At 43.2% G+C, this 24,440-nt stretch overlaps 1 protein-coding gene across 4 annotated transcripts in view; it reads left to right on the top strand.

The window, feature by feature from the left end:
* Positions 1-24,440, top strand: part of rfx4 (regulatory factor X, 4) — a 131,832-nt gene that overhangs the window by 83,592 nt on the left and 23,800 nt on the right. For all 4 annotated transcript variants that reach the window (XM_059652517.1, XM_048548811.1, XM_048548810.1 and 1 more), the window contains 3 exons: positions 3,868-3,985; positions 19,499-19,618; positions 22,255-22,407. In XM_059652517.1, coding sequence (XP_059508500.1) covers positions 3,868-3,985; positions 19,499-19,618; positions 22,255-22,407 — 391 coding nt within the window. The remainder of the gene's footprint in view (positions 1-3,867; positions 3,986-19,498; positions 19,619-22,254; positions 22,408-24,440) is intronic.

Here is a 24,440-nt window from a genome sequence, read left to right as displayed (position 1 = left end):
TTCTGGTCATCGCACAAAAGTTATGATGTGGCTGTACTAGGAAGGGTACAGAGGAAATATACAAGGATGTTGTCAAGACCTGAGAAGATTATTTGTCAGGAAATATTGGAAGAGGCCAAGTTTGGTTTGTTTCAAACAGAGGAGTCTGAGAGGAGAGGTAATTCTGGTGTACAAGTTTATGAGGGGGTCTAGGCACAGTGTGAAGATCACACTATTTTTCTTGCCTGTGGAGTCCATAATCAGTCACACAGGTTAAGGTAGTTGCTTTGGAGGGAAACATGTTCATTCAGAGACCGATGGAATCTAGAATTCACTGCCTAAAAGAATGGTGGAAAAATAAACACTCATTCTAATTTTAAAAATAACTTGGAAATGCACTTGAGGTACTCCATCCTTCTGGGCTGCAGACTGAGGCCTGGAAATAGGATTAGATTGGACATCTCCTTGTTGGATGGCAAAGACAAAATGGGCCGAATGGTCTCCTTCCATTCTGTAAATCTCTTTACCAGCAGCAAATTAGGAGCAGGAGTAGACCAGACAGCCCTTCAAGCCTGCTCCACCATTCAGTATGGTCACACTACCTCGGCCTTACAAACATCTAATAACCCAGTCTCCAGTGCTCTCTGCAAACAAGCAAGAATTCCAAAGGTTCACATCTGATTGGGAGAAGAGATATTCCTTGTCTCTGTCTTAAAAGGGAAGACCCCTGATTTTTAAACTGTGTCTCCTTGTTCTAGTTTCTGACACAAGGCGAAACTTCCGATCATCGTCCACTCAGTTAGGTTCTCTCTGTAAGTGTCAATAAGATATGATTTGATCTTTGCAAGTCTATAACAACTTCAGTATTGGATAATGGGAGAAGATCCCAGTCATGGCCACCGTTCAGTTTGTTTTTTTTTGCTGAGATTAGTGGATGGTAAACCAGAAGAAGTCTTTCTTTTTGTCTGCCCCTGCTTAACTCAGACTCAGGCCAAATGTGATGTTGACTGAAGTTGGTTGACTCAGTGCAGGTTGGCTTTCAAACTCAAAGTGGAACTTGCAATTTCATCCACCCATTCCACAGACAACACAGGTGAACCTCACCAAAGTCACACAGGTACCGAGGGCTCACTCAAATAAAGTTAATACCACCCAAGGCATCACTCTCTGGTTAAGGGAGCAGGATCTCCAGGAGAAACCAATAAAGCTTGTGAATGAGATACTTGGTCTGACTTGTCATTTATTTCCAAATGGAGCTCCAGTACGACCAATGTGTTCATTTCCCAGTGTTACTGTTTTTTATTAAAACTGCTTTTGCTGCGATGGAGGTATCGCCATAGGTCTGAGATATTGAGAAATTGGTTTGCTCAGAGGGTTGTGAACATTTTGGAATTCTGTACCACAGAGGGCTGGTCCGGGGGGGGAGCTCTAAGTCTTTGAGTATGTATGATCAATTTTTAATTTACCGATGATGTATTCAGAGTTATGGAGATGGGATGAGTTAAAGGCGTTGAAATTTTTGATCAGCCATGATTGTATTGGATGGAGCAGCCGGATCGATGGAGTCAGTGGCCTACTCATGTCCCAGTGTTCCCTCCACTCATGTCATTGAAATCAGGCCATAACTAATTTCTAACATATTGGTATTATTGTGGGGTGTCTTGTAACGTAGTGAATACTATCCCTGCCTTTTGAGCTAGAAGTTCCAGGTTTGAGTCCCAGTCCAGGATTTGATGGCTACAGAAGGTAGGCTCTTGATGTGGTCAACCATTGATCCGTGATTATTAACATATAAGTTCTGTAAGTGAGGGTTTCTGTCTGTCCTACCTTTTCAGTCATTGACTTCCAGATTTTCTCCAGTTTGTGGGTGCCAAAGACTTCTGTTGAATCCCCTTGGATCGTCCATGCCATTACCTTTATGTCTGCGCCCCCTGCTTGTGGGAGATGGTAAGAGCCAGAGTGAGGCTACTGGCCAGCCATACTTTATGCAGAGTGGGTGCCCATCAAGTTATAGCCACTTGTGATCTGTTTCAGGAAAAGTACATGATTTATTCTCTGTGCATGTTGTTAAACATGTCTAAGTGTAAGGCAGTGATCTGAGTTGTGGACCTCAGGACCACACCAGGCAGTACACTGAATCCTTATCCCAAGGCTCCTCTTTGACAGGTTTGAGGTCAGTTTTTCCCGGATAGCAGTCGTCCTACAAATGGGTCTGAATGGGTTAATACTGAGGAGTGCCCTACGATAATGTCACACGGAACAGATTACAATAGGATCTCAAAGGATTGAGATCCTGGTCCTCTTCACAGTGTCTGTAACAATGTCTATCCTATATTGTAACCTGTAACTAAAATTATAGCAAAATACTATGAACATGGAAATGAAATCAGAAAATGCCAGAGAAACTCAGCAGATGTGGCAGCACCTGTGGAAAGAGAAACAGAGTTAACCTTCCTAGTCCAGTATGATTGTTCTCTGTAACCGAAACAAATGGGAAAATTATGTTTTTTTAAGCTGTCGGCAAAGGGAGCGTAGAAAAAAATGGAACAGAGGTAAAGGTTCCCAGAGCAAAAGATAAAGGGAGTGCTCATTGTAGTAAAGGAAGGATTGAGATGCAAAATGAGTGTTAATGATAGGTGTTAATAATAAAAACGTCAGCTCTGCTGAGAGCAAACCCATGTGAACAAGACGTGGGGGTAGTGGGGTCAAATGGAGAAGGGTATATAATCAAAATAGAGGACAGAGGTTATGGTCTGAAGTTATTGGATACAATGTTGAAGCTTGAAGGCCATAAAGTGCCTGAAGGCTGTAAACTGAGGTGCTCTGCTCCAGCTTGCATTGAGCTTTGTAGGACGTTAGCATTAGAGCAAGCTGGTGCACTGAAATGGCAAGCAAGTCAGCAGGGTGGTATGTTGGCTCAGTGTTTAGCACTGCTGTCTCACAGCACCAGGGACCTGGATTCAATTCTACCCTTGGGCATCAGTCTGTGTGGAGTTTGCATTCTCCCTGTATCTGTGTGGGCTTCCTCTGGGTGCTTCGGTTTCCTCCTATAGTCCAAAGATGGGCAGGTTAGGTGGATTTGCCATGGCAAATGTAAGTTTTCTGGATGTAGGGGGTGGGCATGGGTGCTCTTTGGAGGCTCAGTGTGGACTTGATGGGCTGAATGGCCTGCTTTCATACTGTAGGGATTCTGTGAAATTCGTTACGAAGATGAACTGAACAGGCATGGGATGTGGACACTGGCTACCCAAACCAAACTGCCCTTGAACTGGATGAACACAGCAGGCCAGGCAACATCAGAGGAGCAGGAAGGCTGATGTTTCAGGCCTGAACAAGGATCTAGGCCCGAAACGTCAGCCTTCCTGCTCCTCTGATGCTGCTTGGCCTGCTGTGTTCATCCAGCTCTACACCTTGTTATCTCAGATTCTCCAGCATCTGCAGTTCCTACTATCTCTGCTCTTGAACTGATTGGCTGTCTCTAGGCCATCTCAGAGTGCAGTTATAAATGTGGGACCACATGAAGGCCAGACCAGGGAAGGACAGCAGATTCCCTTTGCTAATGGATGCCGGAGAATCAAATGGGGCAATTAATGGCGGGGAACAAATGCTGGCCTTGTCAGAGGTGCCTGTTTCCTGTGAAAGAATAAAGAAGACAAAGTGTGCATCATTTCATAAGAGAAAGGAACAGGATTTAATTGTGAGATAATTGAAAGGTTCACCATCTTCGCGTCAAAGTGACCAATACATAGAGATTAGTTTTGAGGAAGGGTCATTGGACCCAAAACATTAACTCTGATCTTTTCTTCACAGATGCTGCCAGACCTGCTGAGCTTTTCCAGCAACTTCTGTTTTTGTTCCTGTAACACTTAGAGACTGTTTGTGTTGCAGGTTGCTGCACAGAGGCCTGGCAGTTTGAAGCGACTGGCACGGCAGTTCCTGTTGATGTGGTCCTGCTTTGGGACAAGAGTTATTCGGGACATGACATTGCACAGTGCGCCGAGCTTTGGTAAGTCATCCCTCGTTCAGTTTTGTGTGCACTCATCGCGGTTACCATATCTGTCTTGCAATCACATTCACATAGAAAAGACTGCATCGCGGACCAGAGCTCATTTATAATCCCGCTTTTTATTGTCCTGTTATTCTTCATCCCAGAGAGTAGTGGAGGCTGCGTCATTGAGTGCATTCAAGGTTTCGTTTGGCAGCTTTTATGGGAGGACAGGTTTGAAAGTGGAACATGGAACAGAAGGGTAGTGTTGGCTGCGAGGAGAACTGAACATAAAAGTAAGAAGGTTAGGCTTCAGTTATACAGGGCATTGCCGAGACATCTTGTCAACCATGTACAGTATTAGTCCCCCCATTGAAGGAAGGATGTTATTGTAAGCAGAAAGAATAGATTCACTTGACAAATACATGAAAGATAGATGAAAGAAACCAACAGAACTGCGGATGCTGAAAATCTGAAACAAAAACAGAAATTGCAGGAAAACCTCAGCAGGTCTAGCAGCATCCAGAGAAAAAGCAGCGTTAACATTTCGGGCCCAGTGACCCTCCTTCTGAACTGATGGTAGCTGGGAAAATGATTCTTTTTTATATACAGAAGATGGGGTTGGATAGGGTGGAGGGAAGGGGGCAGAGTAAACAAAGAAAGAGAAAAACAATAGTCCCCATTAGCAGCTGTACATTCCCCCAATTTGCCCGTTTAACCACTTCTTGTCTCAAACTGGCATTTTCCCGGCCCCCAGCAGTTTTGAGGCAGGGACACTGGACCCGCTACGTTAACTCTGCTTTCTCCTTCACAGATGCTGCCAGACCTGCTGAGCTTTTCCAGAAACTTCTGTTTTTGTTTTTCTCACTCTTTGGGCTCTATCTCCACTCATCATTTTCTGTCCCTTCCAGCCACCCCATCTCCTGTGTTGTTTTCTGAGGAGAGATTGGACAGGCTAGGCGTGTTCCTGCTGGAGTTTAGAAAAGTAGGACACAACTTCAAATGAAAATTTCAGACCCTGGGAGATCTTGGCATGGTGAATGTGGAGAGAATGTTTTCTCATGGCAGGCTTTGGAATGATGGCTCACCATTTAATAATAAGAGATTATCTGTTTAAGACAGCAATAAAATCTTTTCTCTGTGAGGCTAATGAGTTTTTGGAACTACCTCCCATAAAAGGTAGCTGAAACAGAGACTTTGAGTATTCTTAAGGTACAGTTAGATAAATTCTCCTAAAACAAGGCGTGAAAAATTATTGGGTGTGGAATAATCAGATTAGCCAGGATTGGGAGATCAATATTGTGGGGCAGACTGACCTATTCCTGCTTCTAGTTCATATATCTCATAGCAGATTTTTGCAGGTGGGATCTTAAAATGATTTCAGTCAGGCACTCAAAATTTACCAAAACATTTGATCTTAAGTTTCCCACATGAACTGGACTGAATGATGTAGTTAAACAAGAGATAATAGGAACTGCAGATGCTGGAGAATCCGAGATAATGAAGTGTGGAGCTGGATGAACACAGCAGGCCAAGCAGCATCTCAGGAGCACAAAAGCTGACGTTTCGGGCCTAGACTCTTCATCGGAGAAGGGGAATGGGGAGAGGATTCTGAAATAAATAGGGAGAGAGGGGGAGAAGATAGGTGGAGAGGAAACAGACAAGTTAAAGGGGCAGGGATGGAGCCAGTGGAGGTGAGTGTTGGTGGGAAGGTAGGGAGGGGATAGGTCGGTCCGGGGAGGATGGACAGGTGAAAGGGGCGGGATGAAGTTAGAAGGTAGGGAATGGAGGTGCGGCTTGAGGTGGGAGGAGGAGATAGGTGAGAGGAAGAACAGGCTAGGGAGGTGGAGATGAGCTGGGCTGGTTTTCAGATGCAGTGGGGACAGATGTAGTTAAACAATGTATTTTATAATTTTAAGGCACTTCACTGTTTAAATGGAGAAGTAGTGAGGGGATGTCTTGATAGACAGATTGAAAATACTGAAAATATTAAGTGAGGAAGATGTTTCCAGTTGTGGGGAAGGCCAGAAGCAAAGATCACAAATAAATTTTAAAAACCCACTAATAAATCCAATCATGAACGCAGGAGAAATTTCTTCGCAATAAGAGTGGTGTAAAACTACTGCTCACCACCAAGGGAGAATTGTGGCCAATAATGTAGAAGTATTTAAGGGGAAGCTGGATAAATATACAAGATGGGAATGAGAGAAAGAAATATTGATAGGGTGCGATGAAGAGAGATGGGAGTGGGCTTGTGCAAGTTCACTCACCCACCATACCCATGCCCCATACCAACTTCCCTCACCTACTCATTTCACCAACACCACAGTCCTTCTGCCTCCTCAGGCCCCTCACCTGCTCACTCCCACCCACCCTCTCCACCTAATACCACACCCAATACACCCCCACACACCCACTCTCTGGTGACCTTCATGTACAATGAGAATGATGGTGAAATTGGAAAAACCAATCACCAATTTTTTTAGATTAGATTAGATTCCATACAGTGTAGAAACAGGCCCTTCGGCCCAACAAGTCTACACCGCCCCTTGAAGCATCCCACCCAGACCCATTCCCCTATAACCCACACACCCCTGAACGCCACGGGCAATTTAGCATGGCCAATCCACTTAACCTGCACATCTTCTTTTCTATCAATGTGAAATTCAGGCAGTACAACTCCATCCATAATGAACTTGGCTCTATCACATCCTAACAGGCTATGTGGGGATGTTCTGAACTATTGACCCATTACAGACAGACTATCCATTAGATAGTGTTTCCCTCACGAGACATGGTTACCAATCCTGCCATATGTAACCAGGTGACAAATATCTCCATGAAGGAAAAGCCCAGCACCTCCTGTAAACTCCAAAAACACTGCTATTGTGGGTACCCCATTGTCAACGTCTTGGGGATTGCCATTGACCAGATGCATTTTTGGACGAAGCTGCAAGTGGTCAAGGGCTGGAAATTCCACAGAGTAGCTCAGCCTCTGTCTCCTCAACTCTGTCCACTATCTTCCAAGAGACAAGTGTGTTGTAATGTTCTGCACTTTCTCAAATGTTGAAGCCACAGTTTCATGCAAGAAGCTGGACACCAGCCAATAAAGAGATCCACTGGATCACTGCTCGATCAGTGAAGTTTCAATGCCCTGCACCACTGGCACAAGGTGACTAGAGAGTGTAAAAGCTACAAGGTACACTTCAGGAGCTCCCCTGAACTCCAACACTACAAAGTAAACAATTGTATTATCAAGGGATCACCATTTGTAGCAAGTTCTCTCTAAGTCCTACACCATCCTGACTTGTATTTTCATCAACATTCCTGCAGTGCTTTTTTGGTCCAAAAACTTGAATACGTTTGTGCGAGTGACTTTATTTAAATGGGTTGTAATGTACAAGGAGACAAAGGGTTCCACATCCCAGGGTAACAACAAGTTGGTAATAAATACAGTACTGCAAGTACCACCTACAGATCAAGATTAAAATTTCAGTTTGTGGACATTTTGAGAGCATGAATTAACTCCTTCATGAATGAATATTTTGTCCACATTTTCAAATATAGAGCATGACAGTATAGCAGTTATATTACTGGACTGAACCATTGCTTCAGTGATGTGAGTTCAAATTACACTATTGTAGCTACAGAATTTAATTAATTAAATGAACAGCTTTAGTAATGGTGACCACAAACCTACAGAATTGTTGTGGAAGCCCATCTGGTTTATTGTTGTCCTTTAGAGACAGAAATCTGCCATCCTTATCCAGTCTGGCCTACGTGTGACTCCAGACCGATAACAATGTGGTTGATTCTTAATTGCCCTCTGAAATGGCCTGACAAGCCAATCAGTTCAAGGGCAATTAGGGATGGGCAGCAAATGTGGTATGTCCCAGCGCCACCCACATCCCATGAAAGAATAAAGAAAAGCAGTATGAGGGATCTTGGTATGTAATGAGAGTGGAATTAATTCAAACTTGCTACAAATATACTGGCCAAGTGGTCAAACCATGCATAGGAACAGAATCAAAGTATAGTGTTAGATCAAAATAAGAGGATTATTATAATCCTGGAGATTTAGATAATTTAAGAATTCACTAGAGGAAGACCAAATGATTGACAATGAAGAGAAAACAGAATATGACACTGTAGTGATTGGAACAAGGTGTTTGGGGGTGTTAACCTGGGCCAATCAGGGAGTCCTGACTGACAAAGATAAATAGGCATCCTGGAGATTCTCACTACTCTAGGGTCTGGCACTGAGCTAGCTAGTCAGTGTCCATATTCTGTGCATGTGTAAATAAAGAGCAACTTGGTGATGGGACACCGGCCTCCGTGGAGTTATTTTAGACACTAAGCTAGCAATATTCATAAAAACAGATTGTGAAAGCTTTCATGGGTATTAAATTGGAAAGGTTAGTAAAGTAAACTTGAGGCCTTATAGGTAGAAACAGGAGAAATTATAATACATCGTAAGAAAATGCTAGTAATTTTAAACAAATGCTTTGCAGCTGACTTCTAAATCATTCTGGAGAAATTAGTGGAACCAAGAAGCATAAATGTTCTTTCTGAAGAAGGGCCATGACCCGAAATGTCAGCTTTCCTGGTCCTCTGGTGCTGCTTGGCCTGCTGTGTTCATCCAGCTCTATACCGTGTTATCTCAGATTCTCCAGCATCGGCAGTTCCTACTATCTCAGCACAAATGTTCTGGAGGCCAGCATCCTCGGGATTGAAGATGATAAATACAGAGATAATGGATGTATTGATTTTGATCTTCCATGATTGCCTAGATTCTAGGACAGTTTGCAAGAGTTGGAAAGCAATAACCATAAGGACATGGGAATCAGGATCAGCAATAGGCTATTTGGTCACTCGGACCTGAACTACCATTTAATAAAGACATAGCTGACACCAACCTAAGTTCTATTCTTTTGCACAATCTTTGTATTCCTTGATCCCCTTAAGGTCCAAAATATCTATTGTTCTCAGCCTTGATGGTTTCAATGTCTGACCATCCATTGCTCTCTGAATAAAGAATTTCAAAGACTCACAGTCCGCTGGGTGAAGATATTACTCCTCATCTCAGTCATAAATAGAGAACATCATATTTTCAGACCTGTGATGTAACTTCTAGAGTGCTCAATGGGGGAAACTTCCTACCAACATCTATCCTGTTAAATGCCTTAAGAATTTCACACTTCCATTCATCTAAAATCCAGAGAATTATACACCCACAATATTTGTAGGAAAGTCCCCTCCTCTGAGGGATCAGTAGAGTGAATTCTCTCTGCACTATCTCCAAATATAACCTTCCGTAGGGACGGAGACCAAAAATGCACAGAGAACTCCAAATGTGCTCTTGGCAGTTCCAGATGTAGATTTATCCTCTTACACACCACTTCTTTGGAGTACCTCTATTAAATTTGCCTTAACTGTTTCTGCTGTAAGGACAACAATGTCATCTTCAGCAGTTTTTCCATGTAATTAAGGTCTCGCCCCTCCAGGACTATTGTAGTAAATCTCCTTAATGTGCAACTGGAATCAAGTCCATGGCACAATGAATAACGCTGCTGTGCATGAGAGGAGGAGGAAGTCTGGGGAACATGGGTAGCAATCTGGGATTCAGTAGTTCGGGAAATTGAGCGCAGCCACAGATGCGACTCTGTGATCATAATGCCTCTCAATACCAAGGTCTTCGATGTCACTCAGCAACTGCAGAATACTCTGAAGGGGGAAGGTGAACAGCTAGATTCATGGTTCATGTTAGTACCATTATAGATGGCATGAGGTCCCACAGGCATATTTCAGAAAGCTGGGAAAATATTTGAATTTTGCTGAAATGAGATACATGCTGTCAAAGTTCCTTGAGAAGGTGACCAAACAGGTAGATGAGAGTAAACCGGTTGATGTGGTGTATATGGATTTCAGCAAGGCGTTCAATAAGGTTCCCCACGATAGGCTATTGTACAAAATGCGGAGGAATGGAATTGTGGAAGATATAGCAGTTTGGATCAGAAATTGGCTTGCTGAAAGAAGACAAAGGGTGGTAGTTGATGGGAAATGTTCATCCTGGAGACCAGTTACTAGTGGTGTACCGCAAGGGTCAGTGTTGGGTCCACTGCTGTTTGTCATTTTTATAAATGACCTGGATGAGGGCGTAGAAGGATGGGTTAGTAAATTTGCAGACGACACTAAGGTCGGTGGAGTTGTGGATAGTGACAAAGGAAGCTGTAGGTTGCAGAGAGACATAGATAAGCTTCAGAGCTGGGCTGAGAGGTGGCAAATGGAGTTTAATGCAGACAAGTGTGAGGTGATGCACTATGGTAGGAGTAAACGGAAGGCAAAGTACAGGGCTAATGGTAAGATTCTTAGCAATGTAGATGAGCAGAGAGATCTCGGTGTCCATGTACACAGATCCTTGAAAGTTGCCACCCAGGTTGACAGGGCTGTTAAGAAGGCATACAGTGTTTGAGCTTTTATTAATAGAGGGATCGAGTTCCGGAACCAAGAGGTTATGGCGAAGCTGTACAAAACTCTGGTGCGGCCGCACTTGGAGTATTGTGTACAGTTCTGGTCACCGCATTATAAGAAGGATGTGGAAGCTTTGGAAAGGGTGCAGAGGAGATTTACTAGGACGTTGCCTGGTATGGAGGGAAGGTCTTATGAGGAAAGGCTGAGGGACTTGAGGCTGTTTTCATTAGAGAGAAGAAGGTTGAGAGGTGATTTAATTGAAACATATAAAATAACCAGAGGGTTAGATAGGATGGATAGGGAGAGCCTTTTTCCTAGGATGGTGACAGCGAGCACGAGGGGGCATAGCTTTAAATTGAGGGGTGAAAGATATAGGACAGATGTCAGAGGTAGTTTCTTTACTCAGAGAGTAGTAAGGGAATGGAACGCTTTGCCTGCAACGGTAGTAGATTCGCCAACTTTAGGTACATTTAAGGTGTCATTGGACAAGCATATGGACGTACATGGAATAGTGTAGGTTAGATGGGCTTGAGATCGGTATGACAGGCTGGCACAACATCGAGGGCCGAAGGGCCTGTACTGTGCTGTAATGTTCTATGTTCTATGTTCTAAAGCTCTTTATCTTATACTTATCAACACAAATGCAAGAGTCCCAAACTTCAAACAATCATAACAATTTATTTTACAGGAGACAGCAATGGAAAACCCATTAGGAGTTAATTGAAGATAAACAGTCAAGCTGATAATATGGCTCTTGTAAACTTGCCAGAAGTGACATACATTGATATAAGGGGTCTGTTCTCTGCAAACAAAAGGAGTATGTTCAAGCCTTACAGCTTTTCTGAATTCCCCAGGAGCTTGGAAGCCTATGGTGCCACATTGCTTTTCCATAGCATTGCTTCACCAATCAGCACCCAGTTCTCCTATTTCGGAGAAACACCTGAAGGAAAAACCTTTGGAGGACTGCAGGGAAAGGACAGGGTGAGGGATACTAGCTGTGGTGCTCTCACAGAGATGATGCAGGGAAAAAATAACTTCCTTCCTGTGCTAAAAACATTTTCTGACTCTCATACAAAACGCCTAAATTGTTGGACTTTTTGGCCGATATTGTTTTTGATAATCTTTACATTTTCCCCACTTTTCGGATGTCAATGTTTTGCACACAGTTTTACAAATTGCCTTTTCTCATAAAAAACATTGTTTTACACATGGGCTGGTAAACCCTGGTTGAATCTTGCTGACTTGGTTCTTACAGTGAGTGAGCTTGTGGCAGCTCAGACAGCAAGTTTCCAACAAAGAAAGTGCTCCCCCTCCCTGTCTCTGCATTTCAAAGGCACGGCTGGGGCTGGGGTGTATTTTGATAAAGGTTTCCTCTCTCAGAAATGACTAATTGACAATAGCCACCCTCCATGAATCGCTGCAAATTAACGCTTTATGGGGCTGTGTGTAAGTCTCTTTGTGAACTGCCACCGGTGTTTACAGTTGGTACCCTATAATATGGAGATTTGTATTCTCCAGTGTGAGTTAAAAGCATGAAGTCTCTTTCAAATCCAATTCCCTGGTCCTGTCTGGAGAAGAACGTTTCTTGTTCAGTGTTGCTCTCGCCCTTTCTTGCTGTTCTATTCAGTCAGTCCGTCATTTTTAATACATTAGTCCATGCATTTTAATTAAAAATGACTGGTTTAATGCAACTTAACACATTTATATTTCAGTTGAAAAAATATCCACAGGGATTCCTTTGCTACAAAAAAAGTACCCCGGGCACCAAAGAAATAGTTATGAATATTGCTGCTTTATTATGATAATGTTAGTCTGGCAAAACCAATAGGAAAGACAGTCTCCTGCATAATCCCCAAGAAACAAACAAGTAAATGAAAATGTAATGGAACCAAGTGAGCTACTCCCCTATTTATTCTGAACAGTGCTTGCAGAAGCAGCATCAGAAGGCCTCAGCTCACCCGTGCAATGTTATTCATCCCTCTTTCAACTTAGCTCACTTCTTGCTGAAATCTCAACCCACAACTATGGCACCTGCAGACTTCACTGTTCCAATCTCTTCTTCTTCAGGGTGGCATGGTGGCTCAGTGGTTAACACTGCTGCCTCTCAATGCCAGGGGCCCAGGTTTGATTCCACGCTCAGGTGACTGTGTGGAGTTTGCACGTTCTCCCCGTGCCTATGTGGGTGTCCTCCCACCGTCCCAAGGATGCGCAGGTTAGGTGGATTGGCCATGCTAAATTGCTACAGTGTCCAGTGATGTGCAGGCCCGGTGGGTTAGCCATGGTAAACGCAGGGTTGCAGGGAGGAGGTGGGTCTGGGTGGGATACTCTTTGGAGAGTCGGTGTGAACGTGATGGGCTGAATGGCCTGTTTTCTTGCTTTTGGGATTCCATGATTCTTCTTCTTTGGCAGTCCCTCAGGGTTGAGGATGATTTACTTCCACTCTGGTGGGCATGGGTTCTGTGGTGCCTGGAGCCACAGACAGTGAGATGTTCTGGATCAAGTGAGCTCTTTCCACTGCTTGAGCTTGGTCTCCACATGCTCCTCTCGGTGATGCCCAGAGTGGATGGTGCCTTCACAAATGCTTCTTCTCTAGTTTGTGCATTCTAGGGCATGCAATCCCCTGCATGTTGTTGGAGGTGTTGCATTTGTTTAGGGGGGCTTTCAGGCTGTCCTTGTAAAGTTTCTTCTGTCCTCCTAATGATCGCTCACCACTGAGCAGTTCGCAGTTGAGAACTTGTTTAGGGAGTATTGTGTTGGGCATGCAGACAATATAGCCTGCACATTACAGCTGGCCATGCGTGACCAGTGCCTCAATATTGGCCTGGGAGAGGACATGCACTTTGTTACACCTATCCTGTCAGTAGATTTGCACAATTTAACAGAGGCGGCGCTGGTGGTAACTCTCCAGGGATTTCTGCTGTACATAGTCCTTGTTTCTGATACATACAGGAAGGGTGGTACCTTGGCTGCTCTGTAGACTGTGAGCTTGGTGCTGGGCTTGAGGTCTCAGACTTCAAACATTCTGGTCCTCACGTGTCCAATAGCTGCACTGGAGTCAATGTTAGATTTCACATTCAATGTCTGCTTGCTCCAAGAGTAGGCTGCCGTGTTGAGAGAAATGACCCACAATATCCAAGGGCAGGTTGTTGATTTTGATGGTGGCTGAGGTGGGGTCACTGTTGTGTGGTGGAAGTGGGCGGTTAGAGAACTTTTGTCTTCTGGATGTTTAGTCTGAAGCCCGTTCCCTTGCACTCCTTAGAGAATGTATCAGTGATGGTTTGTAGCTTGGCCTCTGTGTGTGCGCATGTATGTTTCACCTGACAGACATTGAGTGATCTGCCTAGAGTTATCAAATTGTTCCTGACTCACCCTGTAAGCAAGCTCCACTCTGGCTTGACGGGGATATGGTGGAGTGTTGCACAGAGTAAGATGGAGAAAAGCATTGGTAGGAACCATTCCACATACATTACCTGAAACATGGAAGGAGAGCACTGAGCAAATTCAGCTGCCTGCAGAAATTCGTCATCATCTTCTGCCTGCTTCACTATGACAGTGCAATCTGTAATCCTCACTAATGGATCCACCACTAACCCAACTGGAGTGCAAGCTGAGGTCAAGCAGGACTTGGGGGTGGCACGGTGGCTCAGTGGTTGGCACTGCTGTCTCACAGTACCAAGATCCCAGGTTCAATTCCACCCTCAGGCAACTGTTTGTGTGGAGTTTGCACATTCTCCCCATGTCTGTTGGTTTCCTCCAGGTAATTCCAGTTTCCTTCCACATTCCAAAGATGTGCAGGCTAGGTGGATTGGCCGTGCTAAATTGCCTGTAGTGTTCAGGGGTGTGTGGGTTATAGGGGGATGGGTCTGGGTGGGATGCTGCATGGGGCGGTGTGGACTTGTTGGGCCAAAGGGCCTGTTTCTACACTGTAGGGAATCTAGTATAAAATATCTAAAAAGCAGTCCTCATAGAATCCCTATTGTGTGTAAACAGGCCTTTTGGCCCCACAAGTCCATACCAACCATCAGAACTTCCCACCCAGACCCATCCCCCTATAACCTACCTAACCTAATCCCTGAACATTATTGGCAATTTAGCACAGCCAACCCACCTAGCCTGCACATCTTTGGAATGTGGGAGGAAACTGGAGGAAACCCACACAGACAATTGCCTGAGGGTGAAATTGAACCTGGGATCTTGGTACTGTGAGGCAGCAGTGCTAACCACTGAGCCACCGTGCCACCCCCAAGTCCTGCTTGACCTCATCTTGCACTCCAGTTGGGTTAGTGGTGGATCCGTTAGTGAGGATTACAGCTTGCACTGTCATAGTGAAGCAGGCAGAGGATGATGACGAATTTCTGCAGGCAGCTGAATTTGCTCAGTGCTCTCATGGCGAACCTTCCATGTTTCTGGTAACATTTGTGGAATGGTTCCTACAAACTGCACGTGAAGCCACTTACATCGGGGACAGAGAGCACATGACAATGGCAAGCTAGACAGTACACTAAAGTTACATTTCTCCAACGCCTCCCTTTTTTATTAATGAAACAGAATAAAATTGCATGCAGCATCACCTGCATTTATAATTTACACAAGTTATCCAGTATAAATGTTCACAAAGAAATTGATCATTCACTAACAATGTATTCAGTCTTGTAAATTCCACTTCAGTCAGCCTCTGCACATGTATTTCAAACAAGGACTTTAAACCATGCTTATCACATAAGGCCCTGCATGCACATTCGTTATTCCCCTAGTGTCTGCTTGATTTAAGTGATGATCCTTCTCCAGGGAGTGTTGTTACTATAGTAAGTGCAATTGCTATGCTAAGTTTTGGTGCTGGTCCATTTCTGTTGGTGGTGAGCAGTGGAGCCCTGGCAGTGTTGTTTGTTCTGTTCTCTGTGCAGTATACTTCTTGATCCACTGTCTGTAGCACAAAGGTGCATCTTCACTGGTTGTGCATATATATCTGTGGTTAAGATGGTGCACCTGCTCATTCACACTCACTGTGTGTGATCAAGGTCAGAAGTCACACGACACCAGGTTATGGTCCAATGGGTTTATTTGAAATCACAAGCTTTTGGAGCACAGCCCCTTCATCAGGGGCATTGAGGAGAAGCATACAGAATTTATAGGCAGAGAGATCAAACGATCATACAGCTGGCCTCAGTGGAGTGTCGAATCATAAGTCTCTGCAGGTGACCAAGAATGTCAGATGGTGTGAGTAAGGTGGCGCTGGAAACAAAACAAGTGACTGGAAACAGTGTGGAGATGATCAATGGCATTTGAATTTTCCAAATCTTTATGGAATAGTTGAATTCTTCACTCATAAATGTGGGCCATTGTCATCCGTTACAAAATCTAAAATAATTATAACAATTAAAGTACTTCCAGGCATCTTATAATCTCACTGGTAGTCATTAGACAATGAGCCTAATTCCCAGCCATTGGAAAAATACTTGATGGTTACTAGATAGTTTCTATAAAAGCAAAGAGGACTGTTCCATATTTTCTCTATAAATCCGTCTGGGTTGTCATGCATCATGAGTGCCTCTTTACCTTTCTTAGCTAGGTATTTGTTACAAAAACTGTACTGGCTACTGAGGTCCTTAATCTTATGTCTTATGAGTTGGTTTTTGTGCCTTCCTCACACTAGTCTCAATTCTTCAATGGTTTGCATGGATGGACTTCAGCATCCCGACTCTAATCTCCTTAGGGATAATGACTGTTGCCTTGGTACAAGATGCAATCACCTCATCTCTGCATGCCATATACTTTCTAATAGCAACAAGTACAGTCTTGATACTTTCAATCTATCCTTTCATCACTCCTTTGTACAGCACTTGGAGAGTTGCAACTCTCCTTTGCAAGGAGAGTTGGCTTTCAGATCTACTGGGTTGACAACTGTCAGAGCTTCTGCTGCTTGCTGAATCTGGGAGATTTCACACCTTTTCTAAGCATTCCTATTTTTCTTTATTGGGAGTGTTGCTCTTGACAGCATGTCGGCAATGTGTGTCTATTTTCCTCACTTGTACGTCACATCCAGATGATATCGCTACAAACAAAGCAATATTCTTTGCAGAGGTTTGAAGCAGATAGAAGCATTTTGAGAAAGATGTTTTGAAATGGTTTGTAGTTGGACTCCACTGCCACTTTGTCTCTCCCAAACAGGTAATGATTAAAATGTTCACAAGTATGATAACCCAACAAGGTCCATGGGGAATCACTAATTAACTCATTGTGCAGCTTTTTGAGTATGAGTTCCTTTAGTAACAGGCAGTGGCCCAACTGGAACTCATCACCTGAGCCCATTATACATTTCTGCAGCTTTGCCTTCAGCCACGTGCATGCTCTTAGCAGAACTCTTGTGACACAGCATATATGTACTTACCTCTGAACCAAAAAGCCCCGATTTAAGTCCCACCTGGTCTAGAGGTGTGTAATAACATCTCTGAACAGGTTATGGAGACAGAGTTATAGAATCATACAACATGGAAACAGACCTTTTGATCCAACCAATCTATGCTGAACATAATGCCAAACTAAACTAGTCCCACCTGCCTGCTCCTGGCCCATGTCCCTCCAAACCCCTCCTATCCATGTACTTATTCAAATGTCTTTTAAACGTAATTATACCCATATCCACCACTTTTTCAGGAAGTTCATTCCACATGCGAATCACCCCCTGTGTACAAAACTTGCCCGTCATGTCTTGTTTAAACTTCTCTTCTCTCACCTTAATATGTCCCCTGGTCTTGAAATCTCCCATCCTAGGGGAAAGACAACTCCCATTAACTCTATCTGTACCTGTCATTATTTTATAAACTTCTGGCAGCTCACCTCTCAACCTTCTATGCTTCAGTGAAAGAAGTCACAGCCTATCCAGCCTTCCTTTATAACTCAAACCTTCCATACTCAGCAAGCAGACCTGTGGCTCTTGTGGTGTAGTACTCCTACCTCTCAGTCAGCTGGTGTGGGCTCAAGACCCATGTGCTCAGAAGTGTATCGTAACATTTCTGAACAGGTCGATTGGAGGGAAGAAAAAAGCAGACCCAGAAAGGGGCTTGTGATACAGTGGTAGTGTTCCTACCTCTGGACTGTGAAGACATGTGTTAAAGTTCTGCCTGATCTAGAGGTGTGTAATAACATTTCTGAACAGGCTTTTTTTGTTCAAAAAGAAAAGCAGACCCAGAAGAGGTCTGGTGGCACAGTGGTAGAATCTCCATCTCAGAACAAGAAGGCCTGGGTTCAAGTCCCACCTGTTCCAGCAATGTGTAGTAATATTTTCAAACAGGTTGATGAGAAAATATCCATTAAACAGACCCAGGGAAGGGTCTGCAGAACTGTCTGTCCCAGGTGGGAACTAGCTTTTGTACACCACAAGTAGTGGCTCAGTTTTGGTGTTCAACAATAAATGATGTCCCTTTCCAGTCAGGCTTCCTGAGTTATTACAACAAGCAAAGACAAAAGCAGGCATTCATTCTATATTTGAGCATAGCACCATTCAGTTGGCATTAATTCCCTGTATACAAATGCACCTGGTTATTTTTGTTGCATAAGGGCTGCTCAATCGATTATGTCACACCATAATAGACTTCTTCACTGACATGGCAGTACCTCAGTACTGGAGTTTGGACTCTGGCCATTTTACCTTTAGGTGACATCATTAGTTGTTTGATTCTAGTGAAAGTTACTCTTATTCTGTACCCCTATACTGCTGCACATTTGGTATGCTTGCATAGAATCTCACACACTGATTAGGCAAGAACTTTTCTAAATAGTTCACAAATCTAACAACTTATTGTGCCACTTTCACATCTGTTGATTTGTTGTAACTGTAACAGCTCCCACTTTGTGGGTGAAGGGACTTGACACCAGACATCTTTGATTGCATTTTTCTTGTTCAGATTCATTTGGCAAATTCTGCACTAGATTCTGGTCATGTTCCGTCATGGATTCTTCTGTTGTGTCTCCAGGTCCATAAAGCAGCAAATCTTTCACAACGACTTCCACTCTGGGAAGTTCACTATTTTTTCTACTCCCTCCTTGTTTCTTTCAGTAGCTGGCTCCTTAGAGCTCTTAAAAATCCACTCAATTTCAGCTGCTCCATTCTGACACCATCTTTCAAGTGGTGTGTATAATGCCTCCTGTAGAATGAACACCAAAGGTATTCGGAACAGAGATAGAGGTCACCTGACTATGGCAAGCCACTGATTCAATTGTATTTCTCCAAACTCTCCATAAATTCTAGCTCACACAAAACTCTCCTCTCCAAATAGTAATGGGCACCAAGATCCATTCGCTATCACCCACTCTGTTCTCTCTGACTGACATCATCCCCCTATATTGTAACAGCCCAATGATTACAAGCTCTCATTCTCAGATTCAAATCACCCAGTGGTCTCGTAGTCGTACCTGTCCCCGACTGCCCATTACCTCCATCACCACCTCTAGACCTCCAACTCCCTGCAATCTCTGCAATCCTCTGATTCAGTTGTTCTGCATACTCTAATTTCCACATTGCTCAGCCACCAGCAGCAGAGCGTATGGCTGCCTAGTCCTTAACCCTAAGAAGTCCCTCCCTAAACCTTTCCTCCTCTCTGCTCCTTTCAGACACAATTTTGGTCACATTTCCCAATATCTTTTTATGTCACTTGATATATTTGATCTTTGTTCATATGAAGTGCCATTGGGTGTCTTACAATGTCAAAAGCACTTTATTAATGCAAGTGGGTATGCATTTTGGTGACAGAGTTGCTCCCCAACAGCCCAATATGATTCAAGGAAATCAGTGTGTGACACAACAACAATTCACGTTTATACAGCATCGTTATCATAATGAAGCATCTCAAAGTTCACAGAAGTCTCATAAAACAAAGTATGACACCAAACCACATAAGACGATATGATAAAACCATACAGTGCTTCATATGCATTTTAACTAAGGTACTCCACAGCTCTAACAAGAGTTTCCTATTTTATTACCTGATTCCCTTGTGATAAACAGCAGAAGTTAAATGATGGTGCAGCATAAATGTTTCTGTAAATGTCTTTAATTTGTTCCAGGCTCCTTTCACCTAATCCACCTGACATTTGATGACTACGTACTTTATCTCCTGGAATCTCTGCACTGTCAGGAGAGAGCAAATGAATTAATGAGAGCAATGAAAGGAGAAGGCAGCTCAGGTAAAAACTGCACATTAGTACAAGTTTTCATGCATACTGTTTCATCACTGTCCTTTAGCTGTCTGGGTCCCAAGTTCTGGAATTTCCCATCTGAATCTCTCCACCTCCTATTAGTTCTGAACTTGCCTGTACAGCGCATAAGTTGCAAAACTTAATTCCAAAACTTAATCCTCGAGTAGAAGTGTAGTTTACAGTGAGGAGAACAATACAGAAGGATAAAGACAGAGTGGGCAGATGTGTCGGAGATAAAATTTAATGCAGAGGCAAGTGAAATTATCCATTTTGGTCAGGACAGTGAAGAGAGGAAATGTGAACTCAACAGTGCAACATTAAAAAAGAGAGTGCAGCAACACGTGTGGGGATTTGACTACACAAAGTTTTGAAGGTTGGAAGACAAGTTGAGAAAGAGGTTAAAATGTATCCGGGGGTCCCCGATTTACAAACGTCCAAGTTACAAACACATGTATTTATGAATGTGATCTCATGCAGGGATGTAACTTTACAGATCCAACATGTGGACATTTCCTGCACTTAAAAATGGCTCCCTTTAAATAAAGACGGAAAGAACTGTAAAATGGAAAGATGCTGTAAATCGGGAACAAAAACAGAAATTGCTGGAAAAGCTCAGCAGGTCTGGCAGCATCTGTGGAGAGAAATAAGAGTTAATGTTTCAAGTTGAGTGACCCTTCCTCAGGTTTATATTGTCCTGCACTGTACAAATTGACTCGTGATCGACTCCAGAACAGGAATCGTTGGCAACCCAGGGAATGCCTATATGGGATCCTGTTATTTGTTCAGTTTGCACCTCACCATAGGATAGTTTGCTGCAACCATTCTTTTTAAGTATGGGGATCTACAGGGAATTCTTGGTCTAGTGTGGTGTCATGGAAAGCCGTTTCTTCCCCGAATTAGAAGAGTTCCCTTTGCAATGTTGGACAAAGAAGTAATTTTTTGCATGTTAGCAGCTGGTTGCAGTCATATTGATAAGAAGGACCTTGTTACAAAGACGTTGAGGAGATCCAGGATGTTCAATTTCTCTCTCTTGACATCTTAAAGCATTCTGCTCATATGTTCAAATGGCATTGTCACAGTAGTTGGTGCTCAAGGCACTCCACGGTATTAACCTCTTCAGACTCTTGTACCCTTGTGCAACAGATGCTTAGTTTCATTAACAGGAGTAGTAAGTACAAACACAAGGTAGTGATGCCAAACCAATGGTCCAACCTCAGCTGGAGTATTCTGTCCAATTCTGGACACTGTACTTCAGGACAGAGGTCAAGACCTTGAAGAGGATTTGGAAGAGATTTACCAGAATGATGCTGAGAATGAAAAGATTTCCATTAATTTGAAGAGGTTACAGAAGCTGGGCTTGTTCTCCCTACTACAGAGAAGGTTGAGTGAAAATTAAACACAGGCAAGCAACAAACTTAAATTATTTCACAGTGCGCAGATAGAGAAACCCCATTGCCAATTAGGCAGGATAGTGTGGGAACTAATTAAATAATTTTTCAAAGGCTTGAGAGACTGAAACTGTATCATTCAGTGATTCTAGAATTCTAAGTCTCTCCTTAAAACTTGCTTCTTTGACAAAGGTGTCAGCCATTTATCTCCCAAAATAGCGTTCTGACAAGTTAGATTTGACCAGTAAGAAATAGGAGTAAGAATAAGCCATTTGGCCCCTTCATCCTACACCACTAGTCAATAAAATCATGACTAATGACTAAAGACTTTCTTATGTGGCCATCATAAATCTTGACACCTTTAACAATCAAAAATCTTTCTAACCCGACCCTGATTATATTCAATGACTCAGCCTCCACTAGTCGCTGGAGAAGAGAATTCCAGACTATCGCCATCGGAGAGAAGAAATTCCTCCTTTATCCCCATTTTGAATGGGACATCCGTTATTTTTTAAAATGGTGACCCCCTGGCTCTATATCACCCCATGAAAGAAAATGTCCTCTCAGTATCACCCTGTCAAATCCCCCCAGAATCCTGTATGTTCCAAAAAGGTCACCTTTTAGTCTTCGAAATATCAATGTGAATAGGCCCAACCTGTTCAACCTTTTCTAGGACAAATCCCTGAACCTTCTCTGAAATAGTTCAAATGCAAATATATTCCTCCTTAAGGAGGGAGACCAAAACTGTACTGTACTCAAGGTGTGGTTCACAATGCCCTGTACAATTACAGCAAGACTTCCATCCATACAATGGAGCAACCTTCCATTTATCTGCCTTCCTATTCCTGTCGGCTAACCTTCCATGGTTCAGGTACAAGGACAGCCAGATCCTGCTGAACTGCAACATTCTGCAGCCTCTCTCCATTGAAATAAGTTTCTGCTTTTCTATTCCTCCTCTCAAAGTGGACAATCTCACATTTTCCCACATTATAACACTGTTGCAAAGCTATTTGGGATATTTTGCAATGCTAAATATAAATGCAAGTTGTTGTTGTCATTCACAGTTCCTGTTTACCTATCCTTTAGTCACTGCTGTTGCAGTTAGTGTAGCACACTGCACCATGACCATGTAGTTGTGGCACTGAAATAAATTGTCGCATGAAGTTAATGTTAATGGATAACCATTGGTACTGACTATTCACTGATGGACACTTTGATCTTTACGTCAATGTGTAGGAGACAGAAGGGAAGAGGTGGGACAGTCAGATCATAGCCCTCCGACGCAATCCCCTGTCCCTTTCTCTCCTGCAAAATCTGTCACTGCTGAAATTCAACCGGCCTCACCAGTCAGCAGCCAGTCACCCGAATACACTGGATTAACAGCACCAGGTGAGCACAGTAATGCTGTAGGCCCTCAGCTGCACCTTAGTCAGGGCAGCAAAGGGATGGTTTAGTGAACAGAAGAAAAAATAAACTGAATACCTGTCCCCCAGTGAATCAATTTGTGAAGCAATGGTATTATTGTTAATTCGGAGACCCAAATAATGTTCTGGGGACCTGGGTCGGAATCCTACAGATGGTGGAATTTGAATTCAATAGATATCTGGATTTTAGAGTCTACTGATGACTGTGAATCAGTTGTCAACTGTTGGGAAAACCCATCTGGTTCACTAATGTCCTTTAGGGAAGTAAACAGCATCCTCACGTGGTCTGGCCTACATGTGTTTCCAGATCAACAGAAATGTGGTTGAGTCTTGTGGATGGGCAACAAAATGCTGGCCTAGCCTGCAACATTCTCATCTTGTGAATGAATAAAAAGAAAGAAACACTAAACTTTATTTACTTGGGTAGAGAAGCAATTTTCCCATTATCCAGACTCCTATCTGTTTTTGTGTGGACTTTTCACAGATTGGGAAGGCCCTGGGTACACAAGAGACATGTATCTCTTCTGGGTCTCCATGTGACCACCACATGGAAATTCTGTTTCTTCCCCCATGCACTTTTCATGCACTGGTCTTGATTTTAGAAACCTTAAAGAAAATACACCTCCTAGGAGAGTTTCTGACCACTGCAGGGGGGCGAGGGGTTGGAGGTATCGGAAGAACGGAGCATTCCGAAAGGCTAATGTAATACTTTGCAAACTTCCAATTTCATTACTCGATGTAACATAGATGTGTCACATAGTGCTTCATCATAAGGCTCAATCTTGCAAAGAGACATTGCATTGCATTGCATTTGAAAGTGCTCACATGCATTAAAGTACCTTTTTCATTGGAAAAAGTGAAATCGAGCATGAAAATAATCAAAAACAACTCTTCTGTTGACCTCTGATGCCATGTTTTGTGTCATGATTTAAACTGACTGACAGCTTTGGCTGTGAAAAGATCCCCACTTTTGAAATTTGAAAAAAACCCCCTGCTCTTCTCCATTGATTCAGAGGCACTCGGCTTTGAAATAGAAATGGAACACACTGTTCTCTTTTGAAAATTTCAGGCAGGACAACTGAAAGACTTCATCATGACAGCTGCAGCCATTTTATACCTGGACTATAGATTTTTATCTTTTTCGATATCAAGTGTTTGAATTCATGAGTTTTTAGATTGATACAGGTTTAAAATAACCTCCATTGTAATTGCATGGATCCTGAGGACTCTACGTTGCCATTCCCCTAGTATGCACTATATGCGGATATGTTGGGGGTCATGGAAGTTACAGGGGCAACTTGAGAGAGCAAAGAATGGCACAGATGACCAGAGAGAACATTGGGTGGCATTGCAGGTAGGTAGGGAAAGTTGTGAGAGGGTAAGAAGTCAGGATTGGGAGATTTTAAATGACATAGGACACTGGATTGCTGTATGAGAGAATAACTTTTTAATCAGCTCACATCTGCACCCACATACCTCACATTCCCTTGGGACTCGCAAAATGCAGAGCCAACCCCGACCTCATTGATAGTTGGAAATCCCTGGCAAAGTCACACAGGAGTCAAGCACCAGCTTCAGTATGCCATTTGCCCTCATTCATTGCTGTGTGAGGGGTATAGACAGGCTTAACAGTAGTTGTCATTTCCCTAGAATGGGGGCTTTCAAGATTAGGGGGAGCATTTATAAGGTGAGAGGAGAGAGAGTTTAAAAAGTCACATGGTCCAAATATTTTACACAGCGGATGGTTCGCATGTGGACAGAACTTCCTGAGAAACCGATAGATGTGGGTACAATTACAATGTTTAAAAGACATTTGGATAAGTATGTGAATAGGAAGTGTTTGGAGGGATATGGATCAGGAGCAGGCAGGTATGACTAGTTTAGTTTGGAATTATGTTTGGCATAGATTGGACGAATTGAAGGGTCTGTTTCCGTGCTGTATGATTTTATGACTCTATAACTCTATGTCCCATGGATCCCAGGCTTCTCTTGAGGTGG

The sequence above is a fragment of the Stegostoma tigrinum genome, chromosome 18, assembly GCF_030684315.1.
Source record: "Stegostoma tigrinum isolate sSteTig4 chromosome 18, sSteTig4.hap1, whole genome shotgun sequence".
In the NCBI taxonomy this organism is placed as follows: Eukaryota; Metazoa; Chordata; class Chondrichthyes; order Orectolobiformes; family Stegostomatidae; genus Stegostoma; species Stegostoma tigrinum.
This window is presented reverse-complemented; position numbering and strand designations above follow the sequence as displayed.